At 42.8% G+C, this 15,480-nt stretch overlaps 1 protein-coding gene and 1 pseudogene across 1 annotated transcript; both read left to right on the top strand.

The window, feature by feature from the left end:
* Positions 1-718: 718 nt before the first annotated feature.
* Positions 719-2,692, top strand: LOC125022359 (annotated as a pseudogene).
* A 2,301-nt stretch (positions 2,693-4,993) lies between these two features.
* On the top strand, positions 4,994-15,471 carry LOC125022597 (PDZ domain-containing protein 7-like). The gene is made up of 18 exons (XM_047609378.1): positions 4,994-5,182; positions 5,607-5,706; positions 5,788-6,018; positions 7,076-7,213; positions 7,318-7,492; positions 7,584-7,760; positions 8,482-8,629; positions 9,891-9,951; positions 10,073-10,250; positions 11,135-11,355; positions 11,434-11,598; positions 11,991-12,106; positions 12,192-12,283; positions 12,454-12,545; positions 12,665-12,736; positions 13,183-13,788; positions 13,887-13,987; positions 14,697-15,471. Exons 3-18 carry the CDS (start codon positions 5,856-5,858, stop codon positions 14,838-14,840), a joined length of 2,649 nt encoding a protein of 882 aa, XP_047465334.1. The 5' UTR covers positions 4,994-5,182; positions 5,607-5,706; positions 5,788-5,855; the 3' UTR covers positions 14,841-15,471.
* Positions 15,472-15,480: the final 9 nt, after the last annotated feature.

The following is a 15,480-nucleotide window of genomic DNA, read 5'->3' as shown; positions in this document are numbered from 1 at the left end:
TTTTCAGGCAGCTAATGTTATTAATAGTGTTCATTTCACAAATCAGAAACAAAATTGTCTCATTATCTATTAAGCTCGTTTCCACATTTTACTTGACTAGGTTAGCCTCCTACCTACCTGCCATTTCACAACATTAAACCTCAGCCTTTATTGCCAGATGAAGTTAAATTGACCTACAGCCTGGTTTTGTGACTCATTTCCTGACTCCAACACATTTTAATAGTTTACATTTGTCCTAAATGTTTCAGTGTAACTCTCCCACATGTATTTAAATCTTAAAAGGAGCATCACATTTGAGACTGTATACAAACAATAAAAATGCAAATCACGTGGATCAACACTAGTTGAATCAAGGTCTATATAAGAACTTTAGCCTCAAGATACATTTTTAACTGCTTGTGTGTGTGTTTTCTACAAACTCAGCCTTCATCAACAAACTCTGCCATGGATGTCTGGATTTTTGTCGGCTGGAATTATTGGATAAGTTTCTAAGAAATCTATTTAGCCTCATTGTGTAAGTGTGCCATGTCTGATGTAATGACACTGCAGTTTCCAGCCTCCTCCGTGACCTTTGTACTGGGGGAGGAGGAGCAGTGCCAACGCTGGAGTGCGTTAAATCTGCCGCGCATTGTTTCTCTCCGTATCGGCGCAGACTCTGATGAAAAACAGCTGCTTCTAATCGAGTCATCTGATCTGGCATCAGGGTCCAAAAACTGGGCTGGCTCTAAGCGGGGAGGGTGGGAGGTCAGACTGAGCTGGCAGGAATTTAAATGCGCTTTTAGCCGCGGTGCGCTCAGAGGTGTTGTTCCCCTTTTTTTGGATGAGTTGGACCGAGGAGCCGAGATGCTTTAAGTGACAACGGACAAAAGGAGGAAAACAATGGCGATGGCACTCGTGGCCAACACTATGGCCACAGTCGGTGCCCTTATCTCCGGCGTCATGAACTTCTTCACTGATATGTTTCTGACGCCGCCGCTGAGGGCCACCCTCAAATACTTAGAGGAGGCTGAACTCAAAACTCTGAAAGGAGGTAAATCCCCCGCTGTTTTCTAATCCAACCATGTTTAAATAGTGAGATTATTTATTGGGTTGCGGTGTTTAAATTCTCGGCAGGAATTTCGTCCGCATTCATTATGTTGCTCAACTCTTTTCCCTCTTTGTTCAGACGTCAAGACGCTGAAAGCCAAGTCTCTGTGGGACAGGTCTGGAGCTGTCATCATGGCAGTTCGGCGTCCAGGATGATTTTTGTGCAGAGAGGTAATGTAACCAAAGAAGGTTTAGCTCTTAAACCAAAGCGTTTGGCTTAAAACGTTTATACCATTGAAAATAATAAAAAACACCTTTATCAACATCTACATCATAGGAATGGAGTAAATGTCACATCAATTAATTAGCAAAAACGGACACGATGAATAAGTATTATTTAGTTTAGTATGCTTAGAAAGTGGAAATATTTAATACTCCAAATTTTACTTTCTCTGTCCCTGGAGGAGAAAATGTCTTTGGCATTTACTGTGTATAATAAATACCAACACATTTAAAGGCCACACTCCCACTACTTTAATGATGCTGACCATATATTAAAGTTTCCTGTTGATCTGTAGCCACTAATGTTTAATTTCAGTCATAAAAGGCTGTTTCATGTGACTCTTTCCTGTTTATTTATATTTTTGTATTTTTAAAAAAAATTTTTACCTGGTGGCAGGCGGCTGCAGAGCTGTCCTCTCTGAAACCCCAGCTGGACGAGCTTGGGGTCCCTCTGTACGCTGTGGTGAAGGAGGACGTCGGCACCGAGGTCCAGAACTTCAGGCCATACTTCAAGGGGGAGATCTTCCTGGACGAGAAGGTGGACTGTTTAATTTCCTGTAAATTCCTGTAATGAATTGTTTTGTTTTTTTGTTTTCCTCTGTGATGCAGAGATTAAAAACCAGATTCGGCCAGTTTACTGCAACACACTGCAGTCATTCAGGGTCTGTGAGAAATCAGTTTAACTCTGCGTGAATAACTCAATGGTGGTGTTTTGGTTTCAGAGGCGTTTTTATGGGCCCCGTGAGCGGAAGATGGGTCTCCTGGGTTTCTTGCGTGTCGGGGTGTGGTTGAACGGGCTGAGGGCCTTTAGGAAGGGCTTCATGGGGAACGTTTTGGGAGAGGGCTTTGTCCTGGGTGGAGTCTTCGTCATTGGACAAGGACAACAGGTAGAACCTCTTTCATTCAAGCTGACAAGAACGCGCACAGTGAAATGGATCATGTCTCATTATTTTTATTGACCTGCAGGGGATACTTCTGGAGCACAGAGAGGTCGAGTTTGGAGATAGAGTCAACACTGACGAGGTTATCCGAGCTGCCAGAAGAATATCACAGGAACTTCTGTCTTTGGAGAAGAAGTAATGCTTAAAATTAGACGTATGTAAAATTCAGAGCGCAGCAATTTGCAGCACATAAAAAATAAATAAATAAAAAGCTGCAGCTTGTAAAAGGTGCACACTAGACTTGTGAATGTGTTCGTGAACTGGTCTCTGGGAAACCAGGCTGCCACACTGAGTGTGCTAATGATGGTCCGTCTTTAAACTCGATGGAAGAAGCGGGCTTGATGTTTAACACTCAGTTTCCTGTGTTAGTGCATGATACTGCTGTGTTGTCTTGGGAGCCAAGAGTCCATGATCTGCTGAACAATAAAACATGTCTTCGTGCACTGCGGTTTGTTTGGTTTGGTCATTGCTTGAGGGTATTTGTACGGATGTTGAACATGGAAATGGTCCCATCCTCCACCCAGTGGATGATGGGAGGAAGGGAAAAACAAAATGAACAGCTCTGTTTAAAGTTAACTGCCTGTAGTCACAAGTTCAGGCTTTGAACTTTCTTGTCTGTCTTTGGATGCCAAAATTAACAGAAGTTGTGCATATTAAATTAAGTTTTAAATGGTTAAATACGAGGACTTAAAATAACTTTTTTAACTTTTTTTTGTTTTTCTAAGAAAGCCATGTTGCATAAGTAGTTCCACATTTCTCCTGTTAAATAATGAACTCCTGAGCAACAAAACACTTGCTTAATTCAGCCTTATGAGCAGCAGCTGGTGGCACCCAGTGCTGACAAACTGTGATAAAGCTTCTCCTCTTGTGGCTTGAAGTTCATGGGTTAACGAGCCTTGCCAAAAGTGTCGGCAATCACCCTTTACATCAGCTGATACCATGCTGATTTCTATTCCCAGCAAGGCAGCTGAGTCATAGCCATGAATAATTATAAGGAAAATGCCTGACATCTTCCTGTTTCATAAAAAAAAAAAGATCTAGTGAATTCAGAAGCCAGGTCAACCCCTTATGCTGCTTTTTTTTTTTTTTTGAGTTGTAGCTGCCGCTATCAAGGAGTATCATGTCTTAGAGCCACAGAAATGAATGCCAGGTCCACAACTTTCCCAGCAGATAGTTGCACTCTCACAAGATGGTCAATGTTATTCACTTCTTCTTTATCCATAACCTTAAAACTTGGAATTTGTTTTACATGTCTCTCTCCAGTGCTTCCTTCCACCCTATAGAGGGAGCTGTTTAATGTCTGATACCGCAGCTCTGCTGTTGGTCATAGTGACTCTTACCAACGCTGATTCATTCCCCGCAAATTCCCCATTGGCCTCTCAGAATGAACTGTCTACAGCTGGTCTTCAGAAAACAAGAGGAGGTGAACAAAACTGAAATGAAATGAACGCATTACAGATTAGAGTAATCAGAAGATGCCTTAATGTAATTCTGTTGTTCTGGCAAATCCCACATGAGATAAAACTAAGAGTTAGTGTGATTGTGCAGACAGGCTGATGATGAAGGGTCAAACTCTGGGAGAAGAGTGGAGCTGTGATTCTAGTGAAGCGTCCTGAATGACCCTCATGCAGACAGGTACACTAAATGCATGCGTTTATATACACATTCCCTTATATCTAACTGCTAAGCAGTGTACTTTGGTTGCTACAGATAAAGTGCGACATAGATGTCTAATCTCAGTAGGGAAGCTAAAACTTACAAACAGGATACATCTGTCACTTATATTTCCGTGCAACTCAGAAAGTTTCAGACTGTGGTGGTATTTCCACCAACATCTGTCTTCGTCCCCCTGTGTTTTTTCTCTGTGCAAATTTAGGTGGAGGCCAATCACGGGCGTGTCATCACGTCTCTTTTAACACTGTGTATCTGTGCCAACATCCAGCGTTTTCACATCATTCGTATTCATGTTGGTTTCAAATATCTTGTTTGCTTAACTGTAAAGAAAAAAAAGAGAGGGCAATGGCGAGATAAGCATTTTATATATAATCATTTAAAGTGGCATGAATTTTGTTCTGGGTTAGTTTGGGTTGGTTTGGTAGTCTTCAAAGTGAAGTCTACTTTTTTGTCTTTTTTTTTCTATATGGCTCTAAGCAAAGTAGAAAAGGCCTGGATCTGGGTCCTGAGAAACCTGGTCCACAATAAAAAACTAGTTATCCAAAGAATTATGTGTCATTTAAATTATTTATATTTGTAAAAAATATTATTTTGGAGAAAGTGCATTTTTCTTTTTACTCCAGGAATTGTTCTACAGCACAGAGAGAATGAATCTGGGAAAAAGAAAATACAAAGAAAATAATTCAAAGTCAGTAAAACGGGGGGAAAACGGATTTGAATGTAGACTTTAATGGTTATGAGTGAACACTTAATTGTTGTCTAAACCACTAGAGACACAAACCTGATACTAAAAACCAACACAAACTATATTCTTACACTAAAAGAATAACACTCTAAACATGATGAACACTTTAAATAAATTTATTTTATTGTCATCTTTCATTTTATTAATTATTTGTGTCAGTTTTTGTGGAATTATTGCCCTGAAATAATCACTCTGTATTATTTTTGTGCATGTACGAGTTCTGGCGAGTCGTCATTAGATTGACATTTTAATTTTCCAATCAAGTCCCCTTAATTCAACACAATCCCTCCAATCAACGTGGCCTGAGGGCGGTGTCTTTGATGGGGACGTCCCAGTGGTCCAGGTGCGTCTAGACGTTTCACACAAACACGGACTAAGGGGTGCTAACAGGTAGTTTTAATTCGCATTCAAAGGAGTCAGTGGATAGTTTTTTTTTGTTTGTTTTTTTGTTTATCTGAATTCATTTGGAGGAGCCGCTTCGCCGTGTGACTTGCTCTGAAATGTAAAATGTGTGGTAAGTATTCGCCTCTGTTTTCTCCAGACAAGACCCTGTAGCCTACCGCGTGTCTGAACAACATGTTTAAACGCTTAATTAAGACGGAAAACAACTCGGTTTAATCTTCATTAGTTTTTTTTTTTTTAATGATACTTTGCGTCGCTGTCCAGAGTCCTGAAGCTCACAGAGACACCTGGGGGAAGCCCAGGGCGACGACATGAAGACGCTCTTATCACGGGTTAAGTTTAGTAACCACGGTAACCGTGGTAGCCGCACCACGTGACTTCTTGACTTTTAAGTGGGTCAGGCCTGACCTGAACCAATCAAATCCTGCTTCTAATCTCACTTAGAGCAACAGATATTTGAGTTTTGTGATGTGTGTAAGGATGAAGCTGAGTAGCCTTTTTTTTTGTATTTGTTGCTGTTGTTGTGTTTCTTCCAGACTCAGACAGGTGAGAGATGCAACATGGGCAGGAATGGGCCAAAGAGTGAGCACACCAAGCCAAGGAGTCAGTCGTCATGTCGCAAATCAGCCTGCATCAGTGAGTCTGATTCAATCTTGATAAATATACACACAATGTGTATTCAGATAATCACTCACCTTCCTTCTGCTGCTGCTGCAGACTCCTCCACCTGGAGCTGAGCCCCCACCGGAGTGCGGTGTGTGTGAAAGGGGACGCTGCCAGCCTCCATGGCTCACTCGTCAGACCCGTCCCGCAGGGAGAAGACCCCCGGGACCCAAGGGTCACACGCGGCTACGCGCAACCTCTTGCAGAAGAAGGAGCAGCGGCGGCGTGGAATCCGATCCTCCTCGCCCATGGGCCGCGTCATCCTCATCAACTCTCCTGTGGATGGTGAGGAGCGGTCGGGGCTGGCTGCTCGTGCAGCGCAAGTTACAATAAGATAAGATAAGAAAGAACTTAATCCCTCTTGCGCCAGAGGAAGCTTTAAAAGCAAATTACGAGACACATGCATATGAAGTAAGAAACATATATAAATTAGGATACTTTAAGGAATGTAGTACCAGTGTCCACTGGATGAGCAGCAGTGACTGATACTGCACATGATATTACATTTAATATTGGTTTATGGTCAATTCTCACTTTCAGTGCCACTTGCTCCCTTCAGAATTTTCCACATTTCTGCATAAAAATGGCTCAAATTCGTATTTGTAGAAAATTCTGAAACGCAGAAATACTTTTAAGTGAAAGTACTTTAACCCTTGTCCTTACATCCTCTTATGGGGACATTTAAGTTTTAGGTTTGTGGCCTATTCTGCTTCACTTAGACCTGTTGTCCTCGTAAGTGGACACTTTTGTCTGAGATCGAGTGGTAGCAAAGGGTCAATACACTCATTCCACAGCCAATCATGGGACAAAAGTGGACAAGGTACAAAACCTCATCAAGTTCTGCGGTTGAAACTTGTTTGTTTATGCTTTTTAGCTTTTCTAGTCTGATATGAAACGCAATTTAACTAATTCTATCAATAGTAACAAGCTTCAATACGGCTAATTAGCAAGTACTTGTTTGAGGATGTTGGGACTTCATTGTTTGCAGTCTTGTTTTTGCAAAGCCATGTTCAGGTATTGAAATAGTTTTATACTTTTGTTGCACATTGGTGACTTTATTGTATTAGACAATGAAATAATCCCTGTGTCCACATATGAGGACTTTTTTTTCCTCTACATTCTCCTCTTTTACACCTCTACCAAAAACTCCAACTTTAAAATAAAATCACGGTCTCGAGAAAATAAAAATTAAATGAGAATAAAAAAAAAAAACAGTTCCTGAAAGTGCTATTGTGAATTTGTGTGCACTTTACACAACACCATCTTTACTTAGACCCTCTGCTCTGAATCATACCATCAAGCCTCAGAACAAGGTTGTCATACAATCCATGTCTAATTTTAGGCGGAGATGATAGCGAGGACCTCCACACCATCACAGTGGACAAGAGTGTGGACGGCAAGTTGGGATTCAGCGTGCGCGGAGGCTCAGAGCACGGCCTCAGCATCTTTGTCAGTAAGGTGGAGGACAACAGCACAGCAGGCAAGTGTGGAAATGAGTAGATAACGATATAACGACTCATGACGTGTTTTTAATTTGCACAGGATTTGTGTCTATGTGTGCCAACCTTCTGTTTTCTTCTTTAGAGGAGGCGGGGCTGCTCGTGGGAGATAAACTGGTGGAGGTGAATGGCATCAGCCTGGAGAGCATCACCATGAGCAGCGCCGTGAAGGTCCTGACGGGAAACAACAGGCTGAGGATGGTGGTGAGACGTGTCGGTAAAGTCCCCGGCATCCGCTACTCCAAGGAGAAGACGACCTGGTGACTGATAAACTGTTAAAAAGTTATTAGAAAGGTGTTTTTATTATCTAGGTTTTTATGATGTTAAACGGTTAATCTGCTCACTTGTCAGGGTGGACCTGATTCACAGGCGTATGGTGGTGGAGGAGAGTGGACGGACGCCTTCAGAGGTCAGCTCGGACAGCGCCCTCCGCAGGATCGTCCACCTTTACACAACCTCCGACGACTACTGCCTGGGCTTCAACATCCGTGGGGGGAAGGAGTTTGGTCTGGGAATTTATGTTTCCAAGTAGGTTCACCTAAACAATTTACATGGAAATACAAAGGATGTTGATAAGTGTTAAAACCAAAATTATAACATGCTCTTCCTCCGTATTATTTCCTATATAGTGTCTTTTCTGATTGTTTATTCATTGTTGATTAATCTCCTGAGAGCCTGCTTCCTCATATGGTGACAGGTTTTAGGTTTGTAGTAGCTTCTTATTCTACTTCATCTAGACCCCTTGTCCTCGTAAGTGGATGTCTTTATCTGCCACCTAGTGGTAGCAAACAGTCAATACACTAATTGGTGTAAAAACATGATGGCACGATAGCAGACATTTCAGCGTTCTGTAGTTTGATATGACACTCAAACTTAACAAATTCTATCAGTAGTAAAAAGCGACTTAGCTAATTAGCAAGTACCCATTTGAGGACGTTGGGATTACACGTCCTGCACAAAGATGATGCTTAGTTTTTATACTTCTTATCTCCTTGTAGAAATTAACAGTACGTAAGAAATAAAAGCTCGGGTCTGGGGAAGTTAAGATAATTTTCTTAGTGAATATTGTTGTATAAAACGTGGAAATGTAGTCAAATAAAACAATTAGAACTACTCAGAGTCTCAGATGTGATATAAGACAACAAAAAGCTACATAGCCTCACATTTGAAAAGCTGGGACCAATAATTAAAAACGTAGTGGATCAGCTCATCGTTTCAGCTCTAAATGACTCTCGTCTCGTCGTCTCAGGCTGGATCCAGGCGGCCTGGCTGAGCAAAACGGAATAAAGATGGGGGATCAGATCCTGGCCGCCAACGGAGTGAGTTTTGAGGACATCAGCCACAGCAGTGCCGTGGAGGTGCTGAAGAGCCACACACACATCATGCTGACCATCAAGGTGAGAACACAGTTACTGTTAAATGCAGTTAACAACAAAAACCCTAAAACGCTTAAAGCTATTTGTTTTTTTTAATCTTGTGCACCAAACATTAAATCTCACGTTTCAACATGTGATTTATAGGCATTGTGATTCTACATTTTAACATGATTACATTTATATGCCACAATGCATCAATCTTTAAGGACAAAGTGGTTCTACTGCTGTGGAGCAATTATTAACAACGCTGACGTGATTCAGTAGCAGAAGATGACTAAGGTGTTTCCATGTTTTCATCATTTCCAGCTTCATTCATCTTTCAAAAGATGTTTTTTTCCACCTCCATCTTTCTGTCCCTCCTGGAAACTCGTCACCTTATGGTGCAAACATAGAAAGAATGGATTTATTCCAACTAGAGAGAAACAACCGCGTGGTGTTTACTTGGTTAAAAGTGATAATATTTTAGTATTCATGATGAAACAGGGTGAAGTATAAAAAGAAATTCAGGAAGTTCGTTCAGAAATACTTCCTGTTTAATCTTAAACTGTCTAAAGGGACACTTTCCCCCAATATTTCAAAGGAGAAATCGTTTTCAATCTTAGTAAAAGTAAAATGAGAAACCAAACAGATATTTGCAAGAAAGGGTGAGGGCCTTCGTCTAATCACACGCTGCTAGTGAAGCTGTCTCCCTCGAATGTTTGGTGTTGAGTTCAGTGTTAATGTGGAGCTGAAGAGGCTGTATCACGTTCCATAATGGCTCCTTTTTATTAGAAAGCGCGCCGGCTCTTTCATTACCGCCTCGCTTAGATGACCTGACATGCATTAACTTTCTGACCTGTCGCCTGCTTTTCATCTCTCACACACGCGAAAGCCAGACGCAAACCTCCCGAGTCGGAGGACGCAGCGTCGGTTTGTGTGGCCGGGGCCGACAGCTGGCATGCAGTCGTAATATTCCTCGCTCACTTTACTTGTCGGAGCTTGGGTTTCGCGCTGTGAAAAATAGCCAGGCCGTGTGCATTATTCACCAGGCGCCCGGGATCAGGTGCTGATCAAAGCATAGAGACTGTGCGAGTTTTGTTTGGGATCCTTTGCTTTGCCTTCGTGGAAACGCTGCTGGAGTTAGAAAGCACCACAACTATCAAAGGTTACCAGAGAGTCAAGAAGGGAAATGTTTCTCTCTGATGAATGTTTGCGGGTTTCTGTGTGACTCCATGGTTTGTCCTTATCAAAAGTAACGCTGCGTCTGTATCTCATCTGCATATCTTTGGCCATATGTTCCCAGGAAGCGGGACGATACCCTGCTTATAAGGAGATGATCGCTGAGTACAGGTGGCTCAATAAATGTATGTATGTTTTAGAGGCATTGAAAACTTCAGTTCAGTCTTCTACTCAGATAAAAATGCGTTTTTCTTTTTGGGATACCGAGTTCAGACGAATAAAATTATCTATTTGTTTATTCCTCAGTGGCCAACGGCACTCAGAAATCCTCCTCCCAGGGTTCAGAGTCCAACTCTTCAGCCTCCTCTCTGTCGTCTGGGACTCCGGTCAGCTCTCTGAGCGGCCTGTCTCAGGTGATGTTCCCGCCCAGTCTGTCGTTTGGTTCAGACATGGTGGATGTTTGCATCTCCACTGAGGACCAGGGGTAGGTCGGATTTTCACACATCATTCGTCTAAAGCTGAGCAAAAGTTTTAAAATCATGACCAAATTTTGAAATCAGCTTCCATCAAACACATAAAGATTAAAATAAAAAAATCTATATGGAAATATATCGCAATACTTTTTGTTCCGATACGATATTGATTTTGAAGGTCTTAATGTTGATTTTAAAAGAGAAAGTCATGTTTTGGGTCAATCATTAACTCTGGTCTTGCTATAGCGCCACCTTGTTGTGTGTTGGAGTAGTGCTGTGGTGAGCGAGGTAGTCAAAGAAGTGGACAGGTCAAGTAGCAGAAGCGAGCATGGTAGCGGCAGCAAAACTCGAAACGCCACCTAAATGTAAAGCTAACGTTTGGAGGCACTTTGACTTTGAAATGGAAGAAGCTGGACAAAGAGTACGCAGTTTGTAAACTGTATTCTGACATTCAAGTGGCAAGAAATTTGATCCACTTTTTGTAATACTTTACAATAAATTGGAAATTTGAATTGCTTTTTCACTCAATTTCTTTGATGAATTGACACTGTCTTCTAATGTACATATATACAACTTGTATACAGTATATGCAATATATAGCATTATCATAATATCGCAATAATGTATCGTATCATGACTCAAATATCGTGATACGTATCGTTAAGTCCTTGCCAATACCCACCCCTATTGATTTTTACACATATGTAGTAACAGCACAACACACTACATCTAGATTATTATGTCAGATCATGGAGAATTGCATGCATCACCTCTCTTTACCTGACGGCGTAAAGGATGTAAAAATGGAGACGGTGGTGCAACTACTTGCGGGCTGATCCACAAGAAAAAGAAGAAGCTTTACTATTTCCTAAAACATTTTATCTGCTTTGTCCAGCTCGGAGTCTGAGCGTACGGAGACCGCCATGCAGACGGACCTTCCTTCTCAGCGGACAGGTGCAGACACCACTCGCAGCCTGGGGCCGACCACTCTGCTCAAAGAAACCGTGATCCGCGGAGACGGCGTCAGCAAAGAGTCGCCCAAGACCGCCGTGCTCCTGGCCCTCAGCAGACCGAGCCGACCCATCAGCAGGTCGCAGAGTCAAGTCACCGTGGCAGGTGAGCCAGCGAGACAACGATGCAAACGATGGAACGGTTAAACGTCGTAACTGACCTGCTGCTGCCGTCCCTTCGCAGAGATCAAGCAGAAGAAGGAGAAGAAACAGAAAGGGAAGGATCCAGAGGAGAAGAGCACCCTGCAACGCTCAAAGACCTTCGTTAACTTGTTGTTCAGAGCAGGGCGCAAGAGAGACACCTCCAGAGGACGCTCTAAGTCTCCGTCCAAAGACAAGGCCGGCAAAGGTAGGAGCACCTTTCATCCTAAAGAACATAATAGACATTTCATTCATGACTTTTTGAGTGGCTTTGTTTTTCTGTGCTCCTTTTTAAAAGGATCCTCTATAATTTCTTAAAACACCTGAACACTATTGTTTTTAGAGAGTCATCTCAGATGTAATAACATGTGGTGCTCTCAGGAATAAGAGGAATAAGTCTAATTGTGGAGCAGTTCCTTTTGCTACGTCCTTTTTAATTCCTGCTCTGGTTTAACGTTGTAGCAGAAGAACAAAAGAAACACGAAGCTCTTCGCGGGCTCTATTCTGGGCAACTCTACCTCTGTGTGCTCTATAATTATGTAATTTACCGCCATTAAAGTTTAACACTCAACACCAGCTCCACTCGTGTCACGTTTTCAGAGCGACAACAGGTCGGTGCGATGCCAAATTCAGAGATGCTGGGAGTGGTGGAGGACATGTCGCGCAGGCTGCTGACCGAGGACGAGGTGGCTGCCGTGATGAACACGTGCCGACTGGTGGGAAGCTTTGTGTGGGAATATTTGAATATAGATGCATTAAAGCTGCTCGATTCAAACTAAACCTGTGATTCGACCGGCGCAGTACATAGCAGAGCGGTCGGTGGAGAACCTGATACGCCACCTGCTGGTCGTTCTGGACCGGCCTGAGAAGCTGCTGCTGCTGAGAGAAGTCAGGTAAGGAGGAATTATTATTAGTCTTCATACAGCTGAAAACTGGTGATAGTCACAAGATCACCAGAGAGACATATGTAGAAACTCTACTTATAAAAAAGGAAAACAGTTTTGTGACATGAACCAAGGACAATGACTTGTGTGTTGTTGTTTTTTTTGTTGTTCTTTGCCAGGATGCTGCTTCCTCCTTCTGATCTGAGGTTGTTTAATGACATGGTGACCCCTATTGAAGTCGAAGCCTACGATATTCTCAAGTATCGCTCAAGTGTGTATGATAATTAGTCATTCAGGTTCAATTTATTGCAGCAACTTCAGCAGTTCCACGAGAAAATCAAAAAATTATAGAAGTCAAAAACCTTTGTTTCTCTCGTCTCTGTGTTGTAGTCCGAACTCCTCCTCTTCGCTCACCCATCTCTGGTCGAGCTCCCAAGCGGCGCCTCATCACGCCCATCCCAGGTCAGCGCCTCCGCTCACTTTCTGACAGTCTCTCATCCTTTAAATATGGTTTGGTGATTGGAAATGGAGGTTTTTCCAGCAATTTCATGTTGTTAATAATAGATATTTTATCAATAATGAGTTCATAGGGAGACACAACGTCCCTATGGAGATTCATTTTTACAAAGTGGTTGATAAAAAAGTAGTTGAAATATTTCTTATGATCATAATAAAATCAGGTCATAGTTGTTAAGAGAGTGAGATATTCAGTTTTATTTATGTTAAGTCAATAACAATTCAAATAGTCCTGTTCTGTAGTAGTAGTAGTACTGAAACATCCAAATAATAACTATTCAGTGACTCAGTGTTCTTCAGATCTTCTTCAGACTTCTGTGTCCAGTCAAATCTTTCAGGCTGTAGTTGTTTCTAAAGGTCATCAAGAAAACACACATTTATTCTCCGTCCAGATTTCAGAGGCGGCTTTGAGCTCCACAGTGCTGAGGAGGTGGAGAAGGAGAGCCACCTACTGGAGGAGCTGGAGAAGCTCAGCCTGACGGGACCTCGAGGATCCTCTGAGAGGCCCCAGACCTCCGGGTCCTTCACACCTCTGCTGGACATACCGGTGGACGGATATAACACGGAGTCCAGAGACCCCAGACCCCCCTCTGCCAGCCCCATGCTCCCCAACTGGCTGCTGGCCCGCAGCAGCGACTCCCGCCCTCCTCTCCGAACCGACATCGGCACGATTCGCTCCGTTCACTTCGACGAGGTTTCACTGCACTCAGCCTCAGACACGAGCTCAGACAGGGGCCGGACTCTGTTCAGGGACAGTCACTCTAAAGGCAGCAAGGAGAAGAGTGGAGAAAGGGGCAAAGCGACTGTGTTCACGCTGCAGAGCGCCGCTCGCAGGAATCGGCCTTTGCTGTCGCAGGTGTTCAGTCGCGATCACCAAGTGGGTTGTGAAAACACGAACGGCCACCAGACTCCCTCTGAGAACAGGCTGAATGGCAGCGACTCTAAACAGGAGTATGAGCTCAAAACTGTCAGCATCTCCAAAACCAAACAGTCTCTGGGTAAATGTCTTTCTGTCCTCGTATAGCACAAATAATAAACACGCTTCTTCCTTTTACTGTCCTTAGAAAACAAATGTAAAGTACATATCTGATTGCAGGTATCAGTATATCTGGTGGGATGGAGTCGAAGGTTCAGCCGGTGGTGAAGATCGAGAAGATCTTTCCTGGAGGAGCTGCCTCCACCTGTGAAGTGCTCAAGGTAAAACACCAGTCACTAATTATCACTGCACCTGCTTGTGAATGTTGTGCTCTCAAAGTTGATGTCTAGAAGCAGGAAAAACGTGCAAGTGGGAGGAATAGAGCGACTTTGAACAGGACTAGAGCGCCTCTAAAACTGCAGCTTTTGTTGGGTGTTTGCTGCAAAAGTAATCCAAGGAAGGAGAAGAGGTGAAGTGGAGTCATAGTTGGACGACTGGCCCAGGATAAACTACAGAAAGAAGCGAGCAGGGAGAGTTTAGCAGTATCTGGGGGACATGGTGGTACAGAACACTACTGGTTGTTACTGGACAGTATCTTTTTTAATGGTTTCCTCTAATGGCAGTGGCATCTTTTCAGCAGGATAATGCTCCATGCCACCAAGCATAACTGGTTTAGGAATGGTTTGGGGAGCACAACAGTGAGTGTGTTGACTTGACAGATCTTAATTCGTTTGAGCAAACCTTCAAAGGTCTAGTGGAGTCCATGCCTCAGTGGGTCAGAGACGCAAAAGAAGAACCTACACAACATTAGGTCATAATGTTATGGCTGATTGCTTTATCAACCAGTTAAAGCAAATTCATTTTAAGTCCTCCATGTTTTACCCAAAGAATACTTTTCTAACTGGTTTGCAGCGAGGTAGTAGTGGACAATATTTATGTGTAATTAGTAAATTAAAAATAAAGGAAATTTCCCTTCTCTCTTTGTCCCAGGCTGGATTTGAGTTGGTGTCCGTGGACGGGATCTCGCTGCGAGGAGTGACCCACCAGCATGCCGTCGACAGCATCAGGAAAGCCTTCAGCAATAAGGCCAAAGACCCCATGGTGTTTGTTGTCAAAGTCCCTAAGAACCTGTGAAAGGAGACTCTCACTGTGAACCTATAAAAACATATGGATACACACAGGTGAGGTCAGGTCAGGTCTGCAATTCTGCCATTTACGATTAAAAAAAGAAAGATGATGTGGACACTTGCTGAGCAGGACAAACAAAAATGGCCGTGCAGATCGTGGGACTGGAGAAGAATTAAATTAATAAAGGCATTTTTTTTTTCAGTCACTTTTTTTGTCCTGGGAAATTATGTTGCTTCCTGATGCTTCAATGTGTCACTTTATCACAGTCCAGGAACCAGTGCCTGACAACAATAAGAGTTACTTTTTACTCACTGATCACAAAACTTTCAGTGTATCTTCATGGGCTTGAATGTAAAAATGTGCGGGATGACAAACTGTAACCCGAGTGCCTTAAATTGGGTTGAAGTCACACGTTTTGGCCAGAAGGGGGCAGGCTTTAGCCGTCCAGACGCTGAATATTTTCTAAATGAAAACAAGATGAGTAGAGATTAAATAACCCTCTACAAAGAATTACAAGCCACATAAAATCGTTTTTAATGTCCTGAATTTATCTACAAAAATAAGCAACTCTAAGGGAGAGAACACTTTCTGTGACTGAGAGTCAATGTACGTAATAATAAAAAAAATAAAAACATGACACGTCGCT

Source organism: Mugil cephalus, chromosome 16 (assembly GCF_022458985.1).
Source record: "Mugil cephalus isolate CIBA_MC_2020 chromosome 16, CIBA_Mcephalus_1.1, whole genome shotgun sequence".
Lineage (NCBI taxonomy): Eukaryota > Metazoa > Chordata > Actinopteri > Mugiliformes > Mugilidae > Mugil > Mugil cephalus.
This window is presented reverse-complemented; position numbering and strand designations above follow the sequence as displayed.

Bases quoted from the DNA above. Each gene is read 5' to 3' on its own strand.
- LOC125022597 (XM_047609378.1), top strand. From the start codon at position 5,856: ATGGCTCACTCGTCAGACCCGTCCCGCAGGGAGAAGACCCCCGGGACC. The intron at 11,356-11,433 runs GTGAGCCAGCGA...GTCCCTTCGCAG, and splicing joins GAGTCAAGTCACCGTGGCAG to AGATCAAGCAGAAGAAGGAG. The intron at 13,988-14,696 runs GTAAAACACCAG...TCTTTGTCCCAG, and splicing joins CCACCTGTGAAGTGCTCAAG to GCTGGATTTGAGTTGGTGTC.